General features: G+C 42.6%; 2 protein-coding genes across 3 annotated transcripts in view; both read left to right on the top strand.

Annotated features, from left to right (window-relative positions):
• The window catches only part of PRR11 (proline rich 11), a 47,183-nt gene extending 36,524 nt beyond the window's left edge, over positions 1-10,659 (top strand). The window contains exons 5-11 of one of the 2 annotated variants that reach the window (XR_012088802.1): positions 647-910; positions 1,894-1,992; positions 2,532-2,644; positions 4,473-4,532; positions 4,622-4,718; positions 6,542-7,844; positions 8,184-10,659. Coding sequence is in view for 1 of the 2 variants with exons in the window: in XM_008011260.3 (XP_008009451.2) it covers positions 647-910; positions 1,894-1,992; positions 2,532-2,644; positions 4,473-4,532; positions 4,622-4,718; positions 6,542-6,610 (702 nt within the window). In the remaining variant the exon portion in view is untranslated. Of the gene's footprint in view, positions 1-646; positions 911-1,893; positions 1,993-2,531; positions 2,645-4,472; positions 4,533-4,621; positions 4,719-6,541 lie in introns of both variants that reach the window. The other variant, XM_008011260.3, reaches the window with a different exon arrangement.
• Positions 10,660-14,344: 3,685 nt separating this feature from the next.
• On the top strand, positions 14,345-19,616 carry SMG8 (SMG8 nonsense mediated mRNA decay factor). Its single transcript, XM_008011255.3, has 4 exons — positions 14,345-16,142; positions 16,709-16,854; positions 17,092-17,964; positions 19,171-19,616. The coding sequence occupies exons 1-4, from the start codon at positions 14,384-14,386 to the stop codon at positions 19,366-19,368; spliced, it is 2,976 nt and encodes a 991-aa protein (XP_008009446.2). The 5' UTR covers positions 14,345-14,383; the 3' UTR covers positions 19,369-19,616.
• Positions 19,617-20,051: the final 435 nt, after the last annotated feature.

Genomic DNA, 20,051 nt, shown 5'->3' with positions numbered 1-20,051 from the left:
ATGTTCCAGATCCTTGGCCTTTATCAGTTTCTTGAATGTACTATATTCTTGGCTGCATTAAGTATTTTTTCGTCTGCAAGGAACTCTTCCCCTAGTCTTTATCTCCCTTCATCTGCTAAGTCTCAATTTATTCTTGAGATCATGGCTAAATATCACTTCCCAAGCCTCCAGCTGTTCATGCTCATAGCACACTTCATTGCTCTTATTGAAGTATTGTTTTGTTTTGAGTGTGTTTTTGCATCTTTGTTTGAGATGAGATCTCACTATGTTGTCCAGACTGGTCTCGAACTCCTGGACTCAAGCAATTCGCTAGATTCAGCCTTCCAAAGTGCTGGGATTACAGGTGTGCACCACCATTCCCGGCCTTCTGTGCATGTTTAATGTCTGTCTTCCCTCACCGGACTGTCAGCTCCATGAGGTGACACACAGGGCTCACACTGTACTTATGGTGCCTGGCATATAGCACATACAAAATAAACGAATGAATGAAATGAAGAAACTTATGATTATAAATGAGAAAATATCATGAAGCACATGGTACACTGAGAAAGCATTCAATACATGGTAGCTATTATTTTGATGACTGTCACCCTCAAGAATCAAATTAACTTGTTATTTATTTGCCAAATGTGATGTCTTCTTCCAGACCATCTCAGAAAGTTCTTCCTGTCCAAGCTGTGGTCAAACATGTCACATGAGTGGTAAACTTACAAATGTGCCTGCCTGTGTTCTCATGACCCCTGGAGACTCCAAAGCTGTGCTTCCTCCCACACTGCCGCAGCCAGCCAGCCATCTTCCTCCTCCTCCTCCTCCACCTCCACCTCCACCTCCACTTCCACCTCCGCCACCTCCTCGACCACCAGTAGCACCTGTGTTGCTCAGAAAACCCAGTCTTGCTAAAGTACTTCAGGTAGGTAACAATCTAGTAATGATATGTTTTAGTCAGTGTGTAATATAGCAGTAAAGCCAAGTAGCCTTTTAAGACCAGGCTAATCAGGGCTTGGGCCGGAAGGCTATATTTTGTTCTGATTCCATATCTTAATTATTATGTTTTTAAAATCTCAGTCCCTGAGGAATTCCTAGAAGCTGGATTGAGAAATGAAAGTGATGTGTGTGAAACCCAGTAGAGTGGAAGATTCCTATTCACTTCTCAGCATGGCTTTTTCCTAGGGAAGAAAACCTCCCTAGGAAACCAAATTAAAAATAGAAGATTGCTTAGTGAGTGAAGTCAGAACAAAGAGTTAGTGGATTCCAAAGTTTCATGTCGTTAGGCTGGAAAATCAATCTCTATTTCAGTTACTTATTTACCAAGGGGACCAGAAAATTTGTGAATCACTAAGACAGGCATGACCCTGTTTTAAAATCTGCTGAATTTTCACTAGGATACATTTGGTTTAATGTAGCTGAATTAAATCCAGAGTCTTCCCAATCTTGACACCAAAAAAAAACCCCGGAGCCTATCGTTATATTTGCCCTAATTATATCTCTGTTATTGTATACATTCTTGCTCTATGGAAACTGAGTCATCTTTCTAGGTAATTCAAGGAAAACTTCACTTTAACCCCATTAACTCCTTCAACTCTTGTCTTATTGTAATGACTCCTGCGGAAAATGCATTATTGCAGGAAACTGGTTCATCTCTTATTTGTTAGCAAAGCCTTAGCTTATAAAAACGAATTGGGGGAGGGGTAGGAAGCCTTACATTTTGATGAATACTTTTCAATGGGTGATAAAAACAGGATTATTCTTGGTTGAGTGGAAAGAATATGAAAGGTTCCTAGGGTCGATAAGAGTTGCCTCTTAACTCTGAGTCTTTAAAAACTAGATTTGGATTTGCATTTCACCAGTTGTGCTGGTTCCAATTTAAATTCTTACCTCACCATGTATTTCAAGGCTGGACCATTAAAAAAAGATGGACCCATGCAGATAACAGTTAAAGATCTGCTGACCGTAAAATTAAAGAAGACACAGAGTGTAGATGAAAGGAGGAAGGTAAGATGTCATTGACCATATACATGTTCTTTTTGCTTTTAACCTTGTTGTCCCATTCTGGAAAATAAACATAAGCCTTATGTATAGAAGTCATTCCAGGCAGGGTGAGTGGCTTGTGCCTATAATCCCAGCACTTTGGGAGACCAAGGTGGGAGGATCACCTGAGCCCAGGAGTTCAAGACCAGCCTGGGGAACATGGCAAGACCTCATCTCAATTTGTATACAACTGGGGGGGTGGGGCGGGGCTGGGGGGAGAAGTCATTTCATTTCAAGTTAAGTTTGTTATGTTTTTATTTTATAGTTTTGGATTTCCCAACAAAATGTGTATATTAGAAAATGATTTAATTAGGCAATTTTATCTCCCAACCGTTCATCTGAAGAGGTAGAGACATCCTTTGAAGCTCTGGAATAAAAATTGGGTAGAATAGTGGATGTATCTTACACATACTCAGCACTCAGATATTTGCCATTTTTGCATGTTTACATTTTGAGTGATATTTTAAAATTTGTTTTAATAATGTCTCATTTTATAATTAAAGCTTATACCATCGCCGAAAGCACGGAATCCACTAGTTACTGTCTCTGACTTGCAGCGTGTTACCCTGAAACCTAACTCCAAAGTGTTATCAACTCGAGTTACAAATGTCTTAATGTAAGGAACTGCACAGTACTATGCTCTACTACTTCTTAAAAGAATGATATTGTCGTACGAGGGCCTAAAAAACGGGAAAACAAAATTTTTTGTGTGTATTTCTAATGTTAAAAGTTATATATGCTCATTATAGAAAAATTGAAATCTACAGAAAAGTTTAAAAAAGAAAACAAAAGTTATCTAAATAGTCCTATCATTGGAGATAGCCACTGTTAACATACTGCGGTTTATCATTCTAGTCTTTTTCTGGACATATGCTTTATTGCCCCATTTAAAGATGCTGTTTATTATAAGATACGCCATTGATTTAATGACAGATTTTGGGATAAAAAGATATACTATCAAGAATTTTAGGCTGGGTGTGGTGGGTTATGTCTGTAATCCCACCACTTTGGGAAGCCGAAGTGGGAGGATTACTTGAGGCCAGGAGTTTAAGACCAGCCTGGGCAACATAGTGAGAGTCCCATCTCTAAAAAAATTAATTAAATTAAAAATTAGCCTGATGTAGTGGTGTGTGCCTGTGGTCCCAGCTACTTGGAAGGCTGAAGAAAGAGGATCACTTGAGCCCAGGAGATCAAGGCTGCAGTGAGAAGTGATTATGCCACTGTACCCCAGCCTGGGCAACAGAGAGAGACTCCATCTCAAACAAAAAAAAAATGATAACCTAAATGTCTCAAGACAGGATTTTATCTGTGAAATTTACATGCAATGAACTGCATATTTTGAAGATGTCAAAATGAAACTTTAAGTTAATTTTCAAAAAGATGGGAAGAGTTCATGGTATATTGAATGGACAAAACTGTATCTACAATATGATTATACACAGACAGATACACACATATACCATATTTACTTGATTCCAAGACATACTAGTTTTCATATTATATAATTTCTGAAAGCAACCTGTTTTATTTTTTATTTTTTGTATTGTTTTATTTTTTGAGATGGAGTCTTGCTCTGTCACCCAGGCTGGAGTGCAGTGATGTGATATCGGCTCACAGCAACCTCCACCTCCCGGGTTCCGGCGATTCTCCTGCTTCAGCCTCCTGAGTAGCAGGGATTACAGGCGTGTGCCACAATGCCTGGCTAATTTTTATATGTTTTAATAGGGATGGGGTTTCACCATGTTGGCCAGGGTGGTCTCAAACTCCTGACCTCAAGTGACCCACCCCCCCTCAGCCTCCCAAAGTGCTGGCATTACAGGGGTGAGTCACTGTGCCTGGCTTAGGTTATGACATTTAATTTCTGTAAGTCTTCGTTAGACATCCGTGCCTATCAACTCTGTACATGGCTGAGTTTTTCCCTAGGATGGATTTTTATACATGTAACTCCTGGATCAAGAAGTATTATGTATTGGAATATCACCTTATGTTCCCATCAGCATCTACTGCCTTTTTTTTTTTTTTTTTTTTGAGAAGGAGTCTTGCTCTGTCACCCAGGCTAGAGTAGTGGCACAATCTCAGCTCACTGCAACCTCTGCCTCCCAGGTTCAAGCAATTCTCTGCCTCAGCCTCCCGAGTAGCTGGGATGACAGGTGCCCGCCACCATGCCCAGCTAATTTTCATATTTTTAATAGAGATGGGGTTTCATCATCTTGGCCAGGCTGCTCATGAACTCCTGACCTCATGATCCACCTGCCTCGGCCTCCTAAAGTGCTGGGATTACAGGCGTGAGCTACCACACCCAGCCTCTACTACAATTTTTTAATGTAACACATAGAACTACTTTCTCGGATGTTGCCTATAGAAATGATTGCTTTCCTTTGGGAAAAAATAATAAAAATAATAAAATCTGGCAAGTTCTAATTTTTATATCTTTGTTTTATCAGTACTCCTGGAAAAAGTCAGATGGATCTGCGGAAACTGCTTAGAAAAGTCGATGTAGAGAGGTAATACAGTCTCATATCTTTATGCCTTCTAAGTCCATTTTAAAAGTTGGCATAAAACACAGCTACTTTTATTTTCAATACCATTATAGGAGCCCAGGTGGAACCCCTCTTACCAACAAAGAAAATATGGAAACAGGAACAGGACTGACTCCAGTGATGACTCAGGCCTTAAGGAGAAAGTTTCAGGTAACCCTTTAGGAAAAGAATATTTGTTCCTTTGCTTGAAAATAAATTGGCCTGCCGGGCGCGGTGGCTCAAGCCTGTAATCCCAGCACTTTGGGAGGCCGAGACGGGCGGATCACGAGGTCAAGAGATCGAGACCATCCTGGTTAACACGGTGAAACCCCGTCTCTACTAAAAAATACAAAAAACTAGCCGGGCGAGGAGGTGGGCGCCTGTAGTCCCAGCTACTCGGGAGGCTGAGGCCGGAGAATGGCGTGAACCCGGGAGGCGGAGCTTGCAGTGAGCTGAGATCCGGCCACTGCACTCCAGCCTGGGCGACAGAGCTACACTCCGCCTCAAAAAAAAAAGAAAATAAATTGGCCTGGTGTGGTGGCTCATGACTGTAATCCTAACACTTTGGGAGGCTGAGGTGGGGGGATTGCTTGAGCCTAGCAGTTCAAGATGGGCAACATGGTGAAACTCTGTCTCTACAAAAAATACAAAAAATTAGCCAGGCCTGGTGGTGCATGCCTGTAGTTCCACCTACTTGGGAGGCTGATGTGGGAGGATCACTTGAGCCCAGGAGGTCAAGGCTGCAGTAAGCTGTGATTGCACCACTGCACTCCAGCCTGGGTGACAAAGAAAGACTGTGTCTCAAATAAATAATCATAATCATAATTTATGATCATAATTTAAAGCAGCTTTCTTAGTAATAATAATTTTTACATGGTACTGTATTTTGCAAAGTACTTTCATATTTAGGCTTCATAAAATTCTATAAAATATAGGTAGGATTGGCCAGGCACAGTGAGTGGCACATGCCTGTAATCTCAGCACTTTGGGAGGCCGAGGTGGGCAGATTACATGAGACCAGAAGTTCGAGACCTGCCTGGTCAACATGACGAAACCCTGCCTCCACCAAAAAAATACAAAAATGCTGGGCACGGTGGCTCACGCCTGTAATCCCAGCACTTCGGAAGGCCAAGGGTGATATAGCAAGACTCTGCCTTGACAAATAAATAAATAAATTGGGACTTTTTGTTTAATATATACAACTAACTCCTTTTTGTTTTTTTAGAATTTACAGATGAGGTCTCACTATATCTCCCAGGCTGGTCTCAAACTCCTGGGCTCATGTGATCCCCTTGTCTCAGCCTCCCAAAATGCTGGGATTATAAACGTGAGCCACCGTGCTCGGCCTACAACTCTCTTTTTTTTTTTTAATTTATTTTTTATTTCAATAGGTTTTTGGGTAACAGAAAGTGTTTGATTATACTAATTAGTTCTTTAGTGGTGATTTCTGAGATTTTGGCGCACCCATCACCCAGGCAGTGTACACTGTTCCCAATGTATAGTCTTTAATCCCTCACCCCACCCCACCCTTTCCCCCAAGTCCCCAAAGTCCACTGTATCATTCTTATGCCTTTGCATCCTCATAGCTTAGCTCCCGGACTTATTTTTTTTAATTTAAATATTTCTTTGGGAAGTAGGAAGTCCACAACTATAATACAGTGGTTTCACCATATAATCACTGTTCTTCCATCCTTAATGTGTGGTTTTTATCCTCTTAATACAAAATGGCTACATTTCCTGAAGCCTCATGTCCACATTCTAGGTAAGAGAAGGAGAAAGGCAAATGTTAGGTAAGCTATGCCTCATTTCTTCAAAGATGCCCTATCCAGGAACTTCTGATTGCATCAGGGAAACTGGGAAAAGTGGTTTTTGGAATCTGAATGCAGTGTTGCCCTGCAAAAATTCTGGGTTCTGTTGAGAAAGGAGGAGAGTTGTATTTATCACAGGAATATAACTGATATTATATTTGGGACTTTTTTTTTTTTTTAATATAGCTGGCTCACCCTAGAAGCCCAACTCCAACTCTGCCACTTTCTACAAGCAGCTTTGATGAACAAAACTGATGCCAACTCTGCCTGACTCCATGTGATGATCCATAAAAAATACAGATAAAAACACCCAGCCAGGCACAGTGGCTCACAACTGTAATCCCAGCACTTTGGGAGGCTGAGGTGGGTGGATCACCTGAGGTTAGGAGTTCGAGACCAGCCTGGCCAACATGGTGGAATCCCATCTCTACTAAAAATACAAAAATTAGCTGGGCATGGTGGTGGGTGCATATAATCCCAGCTATCTGGGAGGCTGAGGCAGGAGAATCGCTTGAACCCAGGAGGCAGAGGTTGCAGTGAGCCAAGATAGCGTCATTGCATCCCAACCTGGGCAACAAGAGCGAAACTCCATCAAGGAAAAAAAAAAACCCAAATCCTTTTTTTTAATGTAGTAGGGTATATATATAGATATACTAATATAATTCCATTTGGAGAATTAGAGTATGTATGGAGCGCACATATACTGTGATATAAAGTGGATACAGATATTTGGATATTTTCTAGTTTGCATGATCATCAAGAGAACCAGATGGGAAAATACAGTCTCCAAAGTGATGTTTATCCTGGAATTACCCAATTTAGGTTGGAGAGGTTGTTAAAATTTAACTAGATGACTCAGTTTATACTGTATAGGTGCAGTTATGACAGTAATAAAATAGCCTCTTGGCTCATACCTATAATCCCAGCACTTTGGGAGGCTAAGGTGGGAGGATTGCTTGAGCCCAGGAATTCAAGACTAGCCTGGGCAATATAGGGAGACCCCGTCTCTATTAAAAATACAAAATCAGCCAGCTATGGTGACACCTGCCTATAGTCCCAGCTACTCAGGAGGCTGAGATGGGAGGATCACTTGAAGCTGTAGTGCACTATAATTATGCCTGTGAATAGCCACTCTACTCCAGCCTGGACAACATAGCAAGACTCCATCTCTAAAAATTAAAAAAAAATTTAAATTAGGATATCATTTCTCGCATCTTAGGTAGGTACTTATATCTGGCTCACAGAAGTCTGAGGTATTCCTTATTTTTATATCTGCTGTCCACATTTATACAGCTACATAAAAATTTTATGACGACTTCAACATGAACCTTATATTTTCGACAATGCCTTACCAAGGATTCTCAAGTCCATAGCAGGTCACTGTGAGACCTAGTTCCCTGTTGTCACTGACTTATGTATTCAAAAACAGTAATACAGCCTGGGAAACATAGCGAGACCCCATCTGTATCAAAAATTTAAAATTAGCCAGGCATGGCCGGGCGCCGGTGGCTCACGCCTGTAATCCCTGCACTTTGGGAGGCCGAGGCGGGCGGATCACGAGGTCAGGAGATCGAGACCATCCTGGCTAACACGGTGAAACCCCGTCTCTACTAAAATACAAAAAATTAGCCGGGCACGGTGGCGGGCGCCTGTAGTCCCAGCTACTCGGGAGGCTGAGGCAGGAGAATGGCACGAACCCGGGAGCGGAGCTTGCAGTGAGCCGAGATGGTGCCACTGCACTCCAGCCTGGGCGACAGAGTGAAGACTCTGCCTCAAAAAATAAATAAATAAATAAATAAATAAAATAAAATAAAATAAAATTAGCCAGGCATGGTGATGCGTACCTGTAGTCTAAGTGTCCTAGTTACTTGGGAAGCTGAGGTGGGAGGATCACTTGAGCCCAAAAGTTTGAAGCTATGGTGAGCTATGATTGTTCCACTATACTCCAGAATGGGCAACAGAGCAAGAACCCATCTCTAAAACTAAAAGGCAACTCCCCAGAAAGACTGGATTTCTACAGATAAATATTGCATTAAGATGCCAAATAGAGTGTTGTAAAGTCACCAGACTAGAAAGCAAACCTGGGGGCAATGTTTACCACCTAAGAGGCAGTCCTGTTTTTGAGACCCACATCTTTATAAATATATATTTTTTGTTTGTTTGTTTTGTTTTGTTTTGAGATGGAGTCTCACTCTGTCACCCAGGCTGGAGTGCAGCGGCACACTTTTGGCTCACTGCAACCTCCACCTCCCGGGTTCAAGCAATTCTTCTGCTTCAGCCTCTCGAGTAGCTGGGATTACAGGTGCACACTGCCATGCCTGACTAATTTTTGTATTTCTAGTAGAGACGGGGTTTCATTATGTTGACCAGGCTGGTCTCGAACTCCTCACCTCAGGTGATCCACCCACCTCAGCCTCCCAAAGTGCTGAGATTACAGGCATGAGCCACCACACCTGGCCAGAGATCCACATCTATATTTATAACACATTTATGGATGAAAATTAAACAGGTGGCCGGGTACGGTGGCTTATGCCTGTAATCCCAGCACTTTGGGAGGCCGAGGCAAGTGGGGAGGTCAGGACTTCAAAACCAGTCTGGGTAACATGGTGAAACCCCATCTCTACTAAAAATACAAAATTAGCCAGGTGTGGTGTCATGCGCCTGTAGTCCCAGTTACTTGGGAGGCTGAGGCCGGAGAATCGCTTGAACCTGGGAGGCAGAGGTTGCAGTGAACCGAGATCACACCACCGCCACTCCAGCCTGGTGACAGCAAGAGACTCTGTCTCAAAAAAAAAAAAAACAAATTAAATAGGTAGTGAAGAGATATATCAGCTTCTAGTAAAAGTTAAAAAAAAAAAAAACCCTAGCTACGTTTACATTATGTAAAATTAAAGGGAATAATCACTGAGAATAAAGCAGCTGAGTATTTACAACAATAATATTTTAGGGGGCACTTACAATGTTTATAATATTGTAAACCACTGTGTACTCTATTCATTTAATGCTAAATGACTTGACCATTCTTGTGGGATAAGAGATCATAAGAAAAATGCAAGGGCCGGGCTTCATGGTTCACGCCTGTAATCCCAGGACTTTAGGAGGCCAAGGCAGGTGGATGCCTTGAGCTCAGGAGTTTGAGACCAGCCTGGGCAACGTGATGAAAACTCCGTCTCTTCCAAAAATCAAAAAATTAGCCAGGTGTGATGTTGCGTGCCTGTAGTCCCAGCTACTTGTGAGGCTGAGGTGGGAGGACGGTTTAGACCTGGGAGGTAGAGGTTACAGTGAGCTGAGATCATGCCACTGTATTCCATCCTGGGCAACAGAGCCAGACCATCTCAAAAAAAAAAGGCCAGTTACGGTGGCTCATGTCTGTAATCCCAGCACTTTAGGAGGCTGAGGTGGGCAAATCACTTGAGGTCAGGCATTTGAGACCAGCCTGGCCAACATGGTGAAACCCCATCTCTACCAAAAATAAAAATAAATATTATCCAGGCATGGTGGCATGTGCCTATAGTCCCAGCTACTCAGGAAGCTAAAGCACGAGAATTACGTGAACCCTGGAGGTGGAGGTTGCAGTAAGCCGAGATCACACCACTGCATTCCAGTGTGGACAACAACAGTGAGACCCTGTGTCAAAAAAAAAAAAAAAAAGAAGAAGAAGAAAAGAAAGAAAAAAATGCTTTATGGCCCAGTGCAGTGGCTTACACCTATAATCCTAGCACTTCGGGAGGCTGAGGTGGGAGGATCACTTGAGGCCAAGAATTCAAAACGAGCCTGGGCAACATTGCAAGACTCCATCTCTACAAAAAAAAAAACAAAAAATTAGCCTGGTGCAGTGACATGTGCCTGTAGTCCCAGCTACTCAGGAGAATGAGGTGGGAGAATCACTTGAGCCCGGGAGGTTGAGGCTGCAGTGAGCTGTGTTTATACCACTGCACTCCAGCCTGCTGGGTAACAGAGCAAGACTCCGTCTCAAAAAGAAAAGAAAAAATGCTTTGCTACATAATGGGGCCAGGCAAAACAAAACAAAAAAAAGTCCTATGGAAATCATATAGATAAACATTTGCAAAGCTGCTACTGCCATTGTACAGTGTTAAAATGTGTTCTACCTTACATCTTTTACTGATTTTTATGACAGATTTTATATTGTAACCATTTGAGAACTCTGTAAGTGCTATGGCTTCCTTAAACTACTATTTATCATATGCTCCCAGTGCTTACTTTGAGACTGAATGGCAACCAGAGAATGTAAACAACCAAGGTGCATCTGGTAAAATGTTTTTAAATAAAGATTAATAAAAGTTTTGGTTTTTCTCTTTCTAACCTTTTTTTTTTTTTTTAAACTAGAGATATAATACCTATAGAAAAGTGTATGTTGGCCAGGTGCAGTGGCTCACGCCTACAATCCCAGCACTTGGAGAGGTGGAGGCAGGTGGATCACCTGAGGTCAGCAGTTCAAGACCAGTCTGGTCAGCATAGTGAAACCCTGTCTCTACTAAAAATACAAAAATTAGCTGGGCGTAGTGGCAGGTGCCTGTAATCCCAGCTACTGGGAAGGCTGAGCCAGGAGAATTTATTGAACCTGGGAGGCAGAGGTTGCAGTGAGCTGAGATCACCCCATTGCACTCCAGCTTGGGCAACAAGAGTGAAACTGTCTCAAAAAGTATATGTTAAGTATAGAAAAAATATATCAAATTTAAAAATTATAGGCTAGGGGCCAGGCACAGTGGCTCACACCTGTAATCCCGGCACTTTGGGAGGCCGAGGTGGGTGGATCACTTGAGGTCACGAGTTCGAGACCAGCCTGGCCAACATGGTGAAACCCCCTCTCCACCAAAAAAATATATAAAAATTATCTGGGCATAGTCGCATGTGCCTATAGTTCCAGCTTCTCAGGAGGCTGAGGCACGAGGATCACTTGAACCATGGAGGTGGGAGTTGCAGTGAGCCAAGATCACACCACTGCACTACAGTCTGGGCAACAGAGTGAGACTTTGTCTCAAAAAAAAGAAAGAAAAGAAAGAAAAATGCTTTATGGCCCAGTGCAGTGGCTCACACCTATAATCCTAGCACTTTGGGAGGCTGAGGCAGGCGGACCACTTGAGGTCAAGAGTTCAAAACGAGCCTGGGCAACGTTGCAAGACCCTGTCTCAAGAAAAACCAAAAAATTAGCCAAGCATGGTGGTGTGTGCCTGTAGTCCCAGCTACTTGGGAGACTGAGGTGGGGAATCACTTGAGTCCAGGAGGTTGAGGCTGCAGTAAGCTGTGTTCATACCACCTGCACTCCAGCCTGCTGGGTGACAGAGCAAGACTCTGTCTTCAAAAAAAAAAAAAAAGAAAGAAAAATGCTTTACTATATAATGAAGCCAGGCAGGAAAAAAAAAAGTCCATGTAGATAAACATTTGCAAAGCTGCTACTGCCATTGTACAGTGTTAAAATGTGTTCTACCTTACATCTTTAAATAAAGATTAATAAAAGTTTTAGTTTTTCTCTTTTTAACCTTTTTAAACTAGAAATAATACCTATAAAAAAGTATATATTAAGTATAGAAAATATATGTGAATTTAAAGATCAAGACCGAGTGTGGTGGCTCACACCTATAATCCCAGCACTTTGGGAGGCCGAGGTCGGCAGATCACCTGGGGTTGGAAGTTCAAGACCAGTCTGGCTAACATGGTAAAACCCCATCTCTGCTAAAAATACAAATTTAGCTGGGCATGGTGGTGCGTGCTTGTAATCCCAGCTATTTGGGAGGCTGAGGCAGAAGAATTGCTTGAACCCAAGAGACAGAGGTTGCAGTGAGCCCAGATAGCACCACTGCACTCCAGCCTGGGTGACAGAGTGAGACTCTGTCTCAAAAAAAGAAAAAGAAAAAAAAATAATATATATATATATATAGGCTGGGGGCCAGGTGCGGTGGCTTACACCTGTAATTCCAGCACTTTGGGAGGCCGAGGCAGGTGGATGACATGAGGTCAGGCGTTCGAGACCAGCCTGGCCAACATGGTGAAACACCATTTCTACCAAAAGTACAAAAGAAAATTAGCCAGGCATGGTGGCACATGCCTGTAATCCTAGCTACTCAGGAGGCTGAGGCATGAGAATCACTTGAGCCTTGGAGGCAGAGGTTACAGTGAGCCAAGATCACACCACTACACTCCATCCTAGGTGACAGAGCAAGACTCTTTCTGAAGAATAAAAAAAGGCCTGGGGCATGGTGCGGTGGCTCACTCCTGTAATCCCAGCACTTTGAGAGGCTGAGGCTGGCAGATCACTTGAGGTCAGGAGTTCAAGACCAGCCTGGCCAACATGGCAAAACCCTATCTCTACTAAAAATACAAAAATTAGCCGAGCCTGGTGGTGCGCCTGTAATCCCAGCTCCTTGGGAGGCTGAGGCAGTAGAATCGCTTGAACCTGGGAGGTAGAGTTTGCAGTGAGCCTAGATTGCGCCACTGCACTCCACTCTGGGCAACAGAGCAAGACTCTGTCTCTCTCTATATATATATGAATTTTTTTCAATATATATGTTTTACATATATATAATGAAAACACACATAACCACCAAAAAATATGTATGATTAGTATCCTCAGAAGCCCTACATGTCTCTTTCTTCTATCATATCATAATCCCTTCCCTCACTAAGTAATCACTGACCTGCTTGGTACAATAAATATTTCCTTGCTTTTAGTAAGAACCCACCCCTAAATGCTATGGTTTATTTTGCTTGCTTTTGAACCCTATAGAAATAGAATCAGGTCTGGCGCAGCGGCTCTCACCTGTAATCCCACCACTTTGGGAGGCTGAGGCGGGCAGATCACCAGATCCTGGCCAACATGGTGAAATCCTGTCTCTAAATACAAAAATTAGCTGGGTGTGGTCTCACGCACCTGTAATCCCAGCTACTCGGGAGACTGAGGCAAGATAATCACTTGAACCCGGGACCCGGCAGTTGCAGTGAGTCAAGATCGTGCCACTGAACTCTAGCCTGGCCACAGAGTGAGACTCCATCTCAAAAAAAAAAAAGAAAAAAGAAAAAGAAATAGAATTATAGGGTATATATGTTTCTGATTTCTTTCAATCAACATTTACTTTAAAGATTCAGTCATGTTATTGTATAGTACTATAATTTTAGATTCAAAGATTTTTTTTTACAAAACCCCAGAATAATAAACATGTTATAATTATACATTTAAATCTGGTTGTAAATTTTATCCTGGCAGCTATTTGTCAATATGTCTGCTAGTTAAAGAAGTTCTGCAAGTTATAATTTACACACAAAGATATTTCACCTTTTTTTTTTTTTTTTTTTTTTGGAAACAAGGTGTCTCACTCTGTTGCCCAGGCTGGAGTGCAGTGGCGCGATCTCGGTTCACGGCAACCTCCACCTCCCGGTTCGAGCAATTCTCCTGCGTCAGTCTCCTGTGCAGCTGGAACTACAGGCGCCCGCCACCACCCCTGACTAATTTTTACTTTTTTTTTTTTTTTTTTTTTTTTTTTTTTTTTTTTTTTTGAGACGGATTTTCGCTCTTGTTGCCCAGGCTGGAGTGCAATGGTGTGATCGCGTTTCACTGCAACTTCCACCTCCCGGGTTCAATCGATTCTCCTGCCTCAGCCTCCCGAGTAGATGGGATTACAGGCGCTCGCCACCACGCCCGGCTAATTTTTGTATTTTTAGTAGAGATAGGGTTTCACCATGTTGGCCAGCCTGGTCTCGAACTTCTGACTTTAGGTTATCTGCCCGCCTTAGCCTCCCAAAGTGCTAGGATTACAGGCGTGAGCCACCGCCCTCGTCTCTAGGGGGTGTGTGTGTGTATGTGTGTGTGTGTGTTGTTTTGTTTTGTTTTTGTTTGTTTTGATATCTCAGTTCCTACAGCTGAGGAAACTCTTAAACTAGGAGAGAAGAGGAGGCGGAACCCAAGTGACGGGAAAGCAGGAACTGAAGAAGCGGAGGAAGGATTTCAAAATTGGAGGAAAGCCGGTCGGTTTTACTAACGGACCGGAAGGACTCTAGAGAAGGCTTTGCACTATGGCGGGTCCCGTGAGCTTGCGAGAGCTTCTAATGGGAGCGTCAGCCTGGATGGGCTCTGAAAGTCTCGGAGGGTCCCCTACCGAGGGCGGAGGGAGCGCGGCTGGCGGACCGGAGCCTCCATGGCGGGAGGATGAGATCTGTGTTGTGGGAATCTTCGGCAAGACGGCTCTACGCCTGAATTCCGAGAAGTTCTCTCTTGTGAATACGGTGTGCGACCGACAGGTCTTTCCAGTCTTTCGCCACCAAGATCCTGGGGATCCAGGGCCTGTAATCAGGACTGAGGCTGGCGCCATGGGTGAGGCCGGTGGAGCCGAAGACCCTGGGGCTGCAGCCGGGGATTCAGTTCGGGGAAGTGGAGCTGCTGCGGAAGGTAACCGAACGGAGGCAGGCTCCCAGGACTACAGCCTTCTGCAGGCCTACTACAATCAGGAAAGCAAAGTTCTCTATCTTCTCCTCACCTCCATCTGTGACAATTCACAGCTTCTACGGGCTTGTCGGGCTCTTCAGAGCGGGGAAGCTGGAGGTGGACTCTCTTTACCTCATGCAGAAGCACACGAGTTCTGGAAGCATCAAGAGAAGCTGCAGTGCCTCAGTCTCCTTTACCTATTCTCTGTCTGTCATATCTTGCTTCTGGTCCATCCCACTTGTTCCTTTGATATCACTTATGATCGAGTATTCAGAGCCCTAGATGGGCTGAGACAGAAGGTCCTGCCACTCCTTAAAACAGCCATTAAGGATTGTCCAGTTGGCAAAGACTGGAAGCTAAACTGCCGACCTTGCCCACCTAGACTCCTTTTCCTCTTTCAACTCAATGGAGCCCTCAAGGTAGAACCTCCTCGGAACCAAGACCCAGCTCATCCAGACAAGCCCAAGAAACATTCTCCCAAAAGGAGGCTGCAGCATGCCCTGGAGGACCAGATCTATAGAATCTTCCGGAAGAGTCGTGTCTTGACTAATCAGAGCATCAACTGCCTCTTTACTGTGCCTGCCAACCAAGCTTTCGTGTACATAGTACCCGGAAGCCAGGAGGAGGACCCAGTAGGTATGTTGCTGGACCAACTTAGGAGTCATTGTACTGTGAAGGACCCGGAATCTTTACTGGTGCCTGCACCTCTTTCTGGGCCTAGGCGATACCAGGTAATGAGGCAGCACAGCCGACAACAACTTTCCTTTCACATTGACAGCAGCAGTTCCAGTTCTTCAGGCCAGCTAGTGGATTTCACTCTTCGGGAATTCCTATGGCAGCATGTGGAGCTAGTCCTAAGCAAGAAAGGTTTCGATGACAGTGTGGGCAGGAACCCACAGCCTTCCCATTTTGAACTTCCTACTTATCAGAAGTGGATCTCAGCAGCTTCAAAACTGTATGAAGTGGCTATTGATGGGAAAGAGGAGGACTTGGGGTCGCCCACTGGAGAGCTAACATCTAAGATTTTAAGCAGTATTAAAGTCTTGGAAGGGTTTTTGGATATTGACACAAAATTCTCAGAAAATCGATGCCAAAAAGCTTTACCCATGGCCCACAGTGCCTACCAGTCAAATTTGCCTCATAATTACACAATGACTGTCCATAAGAATCAGCTTGCCCAGGCTCTTCGAGTGTACAGTCAACATGCTAGAGGTCCAGCATTTCATAAATATGCCATGCAGTTACATGAGGACTGCTACAAATTTTGGAGCAATGGCCATCAGCTCTGTGAGGAGAGGAGTTTAACTGATCAACACTGTGTACACAAATTTCACTCATTACCTAAATCAGGTAGCTAAAATTTTTTCAGCATTTTCAAATAAAAACTTTTGAGCTGTGTTTTCATTCTTGTTTTAAGATAGTCTGTTCACTATGTATTGATATTTTAGAAAGAGCCCTACAGAAATTTAGGTGCATCAGCTATACGTTTTCTCTCCTGCTGTAAAAGGAAAATACCAGCTATGACTACTTTCTTTTTTTTTTTCATTTAAAGAATAAGTCCCAGTGAATTGGTAAATGAGAATTATTAAGTAGTATAAAATTTCAGACATTTCATATTAACATTTCTGCCTTGGAGGATTTGTTGAACTAAAATGAATGTTATGTTAGATGATGGTATGTGATAATGATAGCAGGAGGAAAAATTCACTTAAAAACTCTAAACTTTAGATTTATAATATAAATTATTTTATATATTTTCACTTGCTTCTTCTGTTATGTGTATTTAGGTAAGGTTTTTGTTTGTTTTTCTTTCCAAAGAATTTTTGGGAGTATTTGTGGGGTTAGATGTAGAATGCAAAGTAAATTTGACTGCACATTGTGTTTGTGAAATTAATAGTGGCTGTTATATTTTCCAGGAGAAAAACCAGAGGCCGATAGAAATCCCCCTGTGCTATATCACAATAGCCGAGCTCGATCTACTGGTGCTTGCAACTGTGGAAGGAAACAAGCACCTCGAGATGATCCCTTTGATATCAAAGCAGCCAATTATGACTTTTATCAGGTAGACTCTGAATTTTTTCTTCTTCCTTCTTTTTTTGTTAAATATCATCTGAGTAAAAACATATTTTCAATAGCAGAATAAGTAGAAAACAAATGCAACTGCAGTATAATATATAAACAAGAGCAAGTTCTTTATGTGTACATATTTACTTACACGTCAATTATTGATCTTGTTAGAATGGAGAATGTATTATTTAAAATGAAAAACTTACTGAATTTTTTTTCTTCCCCTCTATAGCTTCTGGAAGAAAAGTGTTGTGGAAAATTGGATCATATCAATTTCCCAGTATTTGAACCAAGTACTCCAGATCCTGCTCCTGCTAAGAATGAATCCTCTCCTGCTCCTCCAGATTCAGATGCTGATAAACTTAAAGAAAAAGAACCTCAAACCCAAGGAGAGAGCACAAGCCTGAGTTTAGCCTTGAGTTTGGGCCAATCCACAGATAGCTTAGGTACCTATCCACCTGATCCACAAGCAGGAGGAGATAATCCAGAAGTTCATGGTCAAGTAGAAGTGAAAACTGAGAAGAGACCAAACTTGGTTGATCGACAGGCATCCACAGTTGAGTATCTCCCAGGCATGCTACATTCAAATTGCCCTAAAGGTCTCCTACCCAAATTCTCCAGCTGGTCTTTGGTTAAACTAGGCCCTGCTAAGTCTTATAACTTTCATACAGGTTTGGACCAACAGGGCTTCATTCCAGGAACAAATTATCTTATGCCTTGGGACATTGTCATCAGGACTAGAGCTGAAGACGAAGGAGACTTAGACACAAACTCTTGGCCTGCTCCAAATAAAGCTATTCCTGGAAAGAGAAGTGCAGTTGTAATGGGAAGAGGAAGACGGCGAGATGACATAGCTCGAGCTTTTGTGGGCTTTGAATACGAAGACTCTCGAGGTCGGAGATTCATGTGCTCTGGGCCTGACAAAGTAATGAAAGTAATGGGAAGTGGGCCAAAAGAATCAGCTTTAAAAGCCCTAAATAGTGACATGCCTTTATATATTCTGTCATCCTCTCAAGGTAGAGGGCTGAAACCTCATTATGCTCAACTTATGAGGCTTTTTGTTGTGGTTCCTGATGCTCCTTTGCAGATAATACTAATGCCTCAGGTAAGAAATACAACCCTCTGCCGCCCCAAACAAGTAAAAAATGCTGATGTTTGTTTTGATTGATTTTTAAAAGTACAAGTTAGCATCAAAACTAATTATTTCAGGCTGAGGGCAGTGGCTCATACTTGTAATCCCAGAACTTTGGGAGGCCAAGATGGGAGGATTGTTTGAGCCCAGGAGTTTAAGACCAGCCTGAGCAACATAGTGAGACTTGTATCTCTACAAAAAATTAAATTAAAAAATGAATTATTTAATTAAACAGGTCTTAAATTTAAATACCTTCTATACCTAATATTCTATTTTTTAAAAAAATACATTGTGGGTATTTTAATCCATTCACACCATCAATTCACATCATTTCATTCAAAGGCAGAGCTTGAAGTTAAAATTCTGGAGAAAAGGCTGGGCGCGGTGAGTCACTCCTGTAATTCCAGCACTTTGGGAGGCCGAGGCAGGCAGATCACCTGAAGTCAGGAGTTTGAGACCAGCCTGGGCAACATGGTGAAACCCCGTCTCTACTAAAAATACAAAAAATTTGCCAGGCATGGTGGAAGGTGCTGTAATCCCAGTTACTTGGGAGGCTGAGGCAGGAGAATCACTTGAACCTGGTAGGCAGAGGTTGCAGTGAGCTGAAATTGCGCCATTGCACTCCAGCCTGGGTGACAGACTGAGACTCCATTCCCCCACCAAAAAAAAAATTCTGGAGGAAAGCAGAATAATATTTGAGACTAAATAATATATTGGATACAATTAGAGTTAGGAGTATACCCATATCTGCTTAATCTTATATGCTCTTTTATTTATTTTTGTTTGTTTGTTTTTTTGAGACAGAGTCTCGCTCTGTCGCACAGGCTGGAGGGCAGTGGCACTATCTCAGCTAACTGCACCTCCGCCTCCTAGGTTCAAGCTGTTCTCCTGCCCCAGCCTCCCTGGTAACAGATTACAGGCACATGCCACCACACCCGACTAATTTTTTCTATTTTTAGTAGAGATGGGGTTTCACCATGTTGACCAGGCTGGTCTCTAACTCCTGACCTCGTGATTCACCCGCCTCAGCCTCCGAAAGTGCTGGGATTATTGGCGTGAGCCACCACATATAAGGCCAGCCTTATATGTTCTTTGAATCTATCATTTGTTTAGGCATTTATCTTTCTGTTGTTTCATATTGAGAAATATGAAAATAATTATACTACCTGTGTTTTTCAGGTTCAACCAGGCCCACCACCATGTCCGGTATTCTACCCAGAAAAACAAGAAATCACCCTTCCACCTGATGGCCTTTGGGTTTTGAGATTTCCTTATGCATATGTGACTGAGAGAGGACCTTGTTTTCCCCCTAAGGAAAATGTGCAGTTAATGAGCTACAAGGTGCTCCGAGGAGTTCTTAAGGCAGTAACACAATAAGTGTTTTCCAGCCAGTTCAATCCTATGCTTGAGCTGGTTTTTGTTTTTGGTATGTGTGGCTGTATTTTTGGTATGTGTTTACTGTGTTTTCCCAAATCCAAAATGTGTTTTGGTTACAGGAGTTGAGTATTTGGAAACTAATTTGTTCCACTGTTTTATTATATTGTTGATATTTATTGTAAACGTGGCTACAACTTTCTAATAAAGGTTGGTTGTTCTAGAAAAGAATATAAAATACATGGATGATACCTGTTGTTTCTTGTTTCTGTTTTACTCTCCATAATTAAACATGTTTCTATTATAACTGAATATTGCATAACCATGTTGAGTCAAAATCTTGTTTTTGTTAAAATAACGTTTTAGCTGGGTTTTTTTTGGTTGCTGGTGGGGTTTTTTTTGTTTTTCGTGTTTTTTTTTTTTTTTTTGAGACAGAATTACACTCTTGTTGCCCAGGTTGCAGTGCAATGGTGCAATCATGGCTCACCGCAGCCTCCACCTCCCAGGTTCAAGCCATTCTCCTGCCTCAGCCTCCTGAGTAGCTGGGATTATAGGCATGTGCCTCCACACCCGGTTAATTTTGTACTTTTAGTAGAGACAGGGTTTCTCCATGTTGGTCAGGCTGGTCTCGAACTCCTGACCTCAGGTGATCCGCCCACTTTGTCCTCTCAAAGTGCTGGGATTAC

The sequence above is a fragment of the Chlorocebus sabaeus genome, chromosome 16, assembly GCF_047675955.1.
Source record: "Chlorocebus sabaeus isolate Y175 chromosome 16, mChlSab1.0.hap1, whole genome shotgun sequence".
In the NCBI taxonomy this organism is placed as follows: Eukaryota; Metazoa; Chordata; class Mammalia; order Primates; family Cercopithecidae; genus Chlorocebus; species Chlorocebus sabaeus.
This window is presented reverse-complemented; position numbering and strand designations above follow the sequence as displayed.

Bases quoted from the DNA above. Each gene is read 5' to 3' on its own strand.
- SMG8 (XM_008011255.3), top strand. From the start codon at position 14,384: ATGGCGGGTCCCGTGAGCTTGCGAGAGCTTCTAATGGGAGCGTCAGCC. The intron at 16,143-16,708 runs GTAGCTAAAATT...TATATTTTCCAG, and splicing joins TCACTCATTACCTAAATCAG to GAGAAAAACCAGAGGCCGAT. The intron at 17,965-19,170 runs GTAAGAAATACA...TGTGTTTTTCAG, and splicing joins AGATAATACTAATGCCTCAG to GTTCAACCAGGCCCACCACC.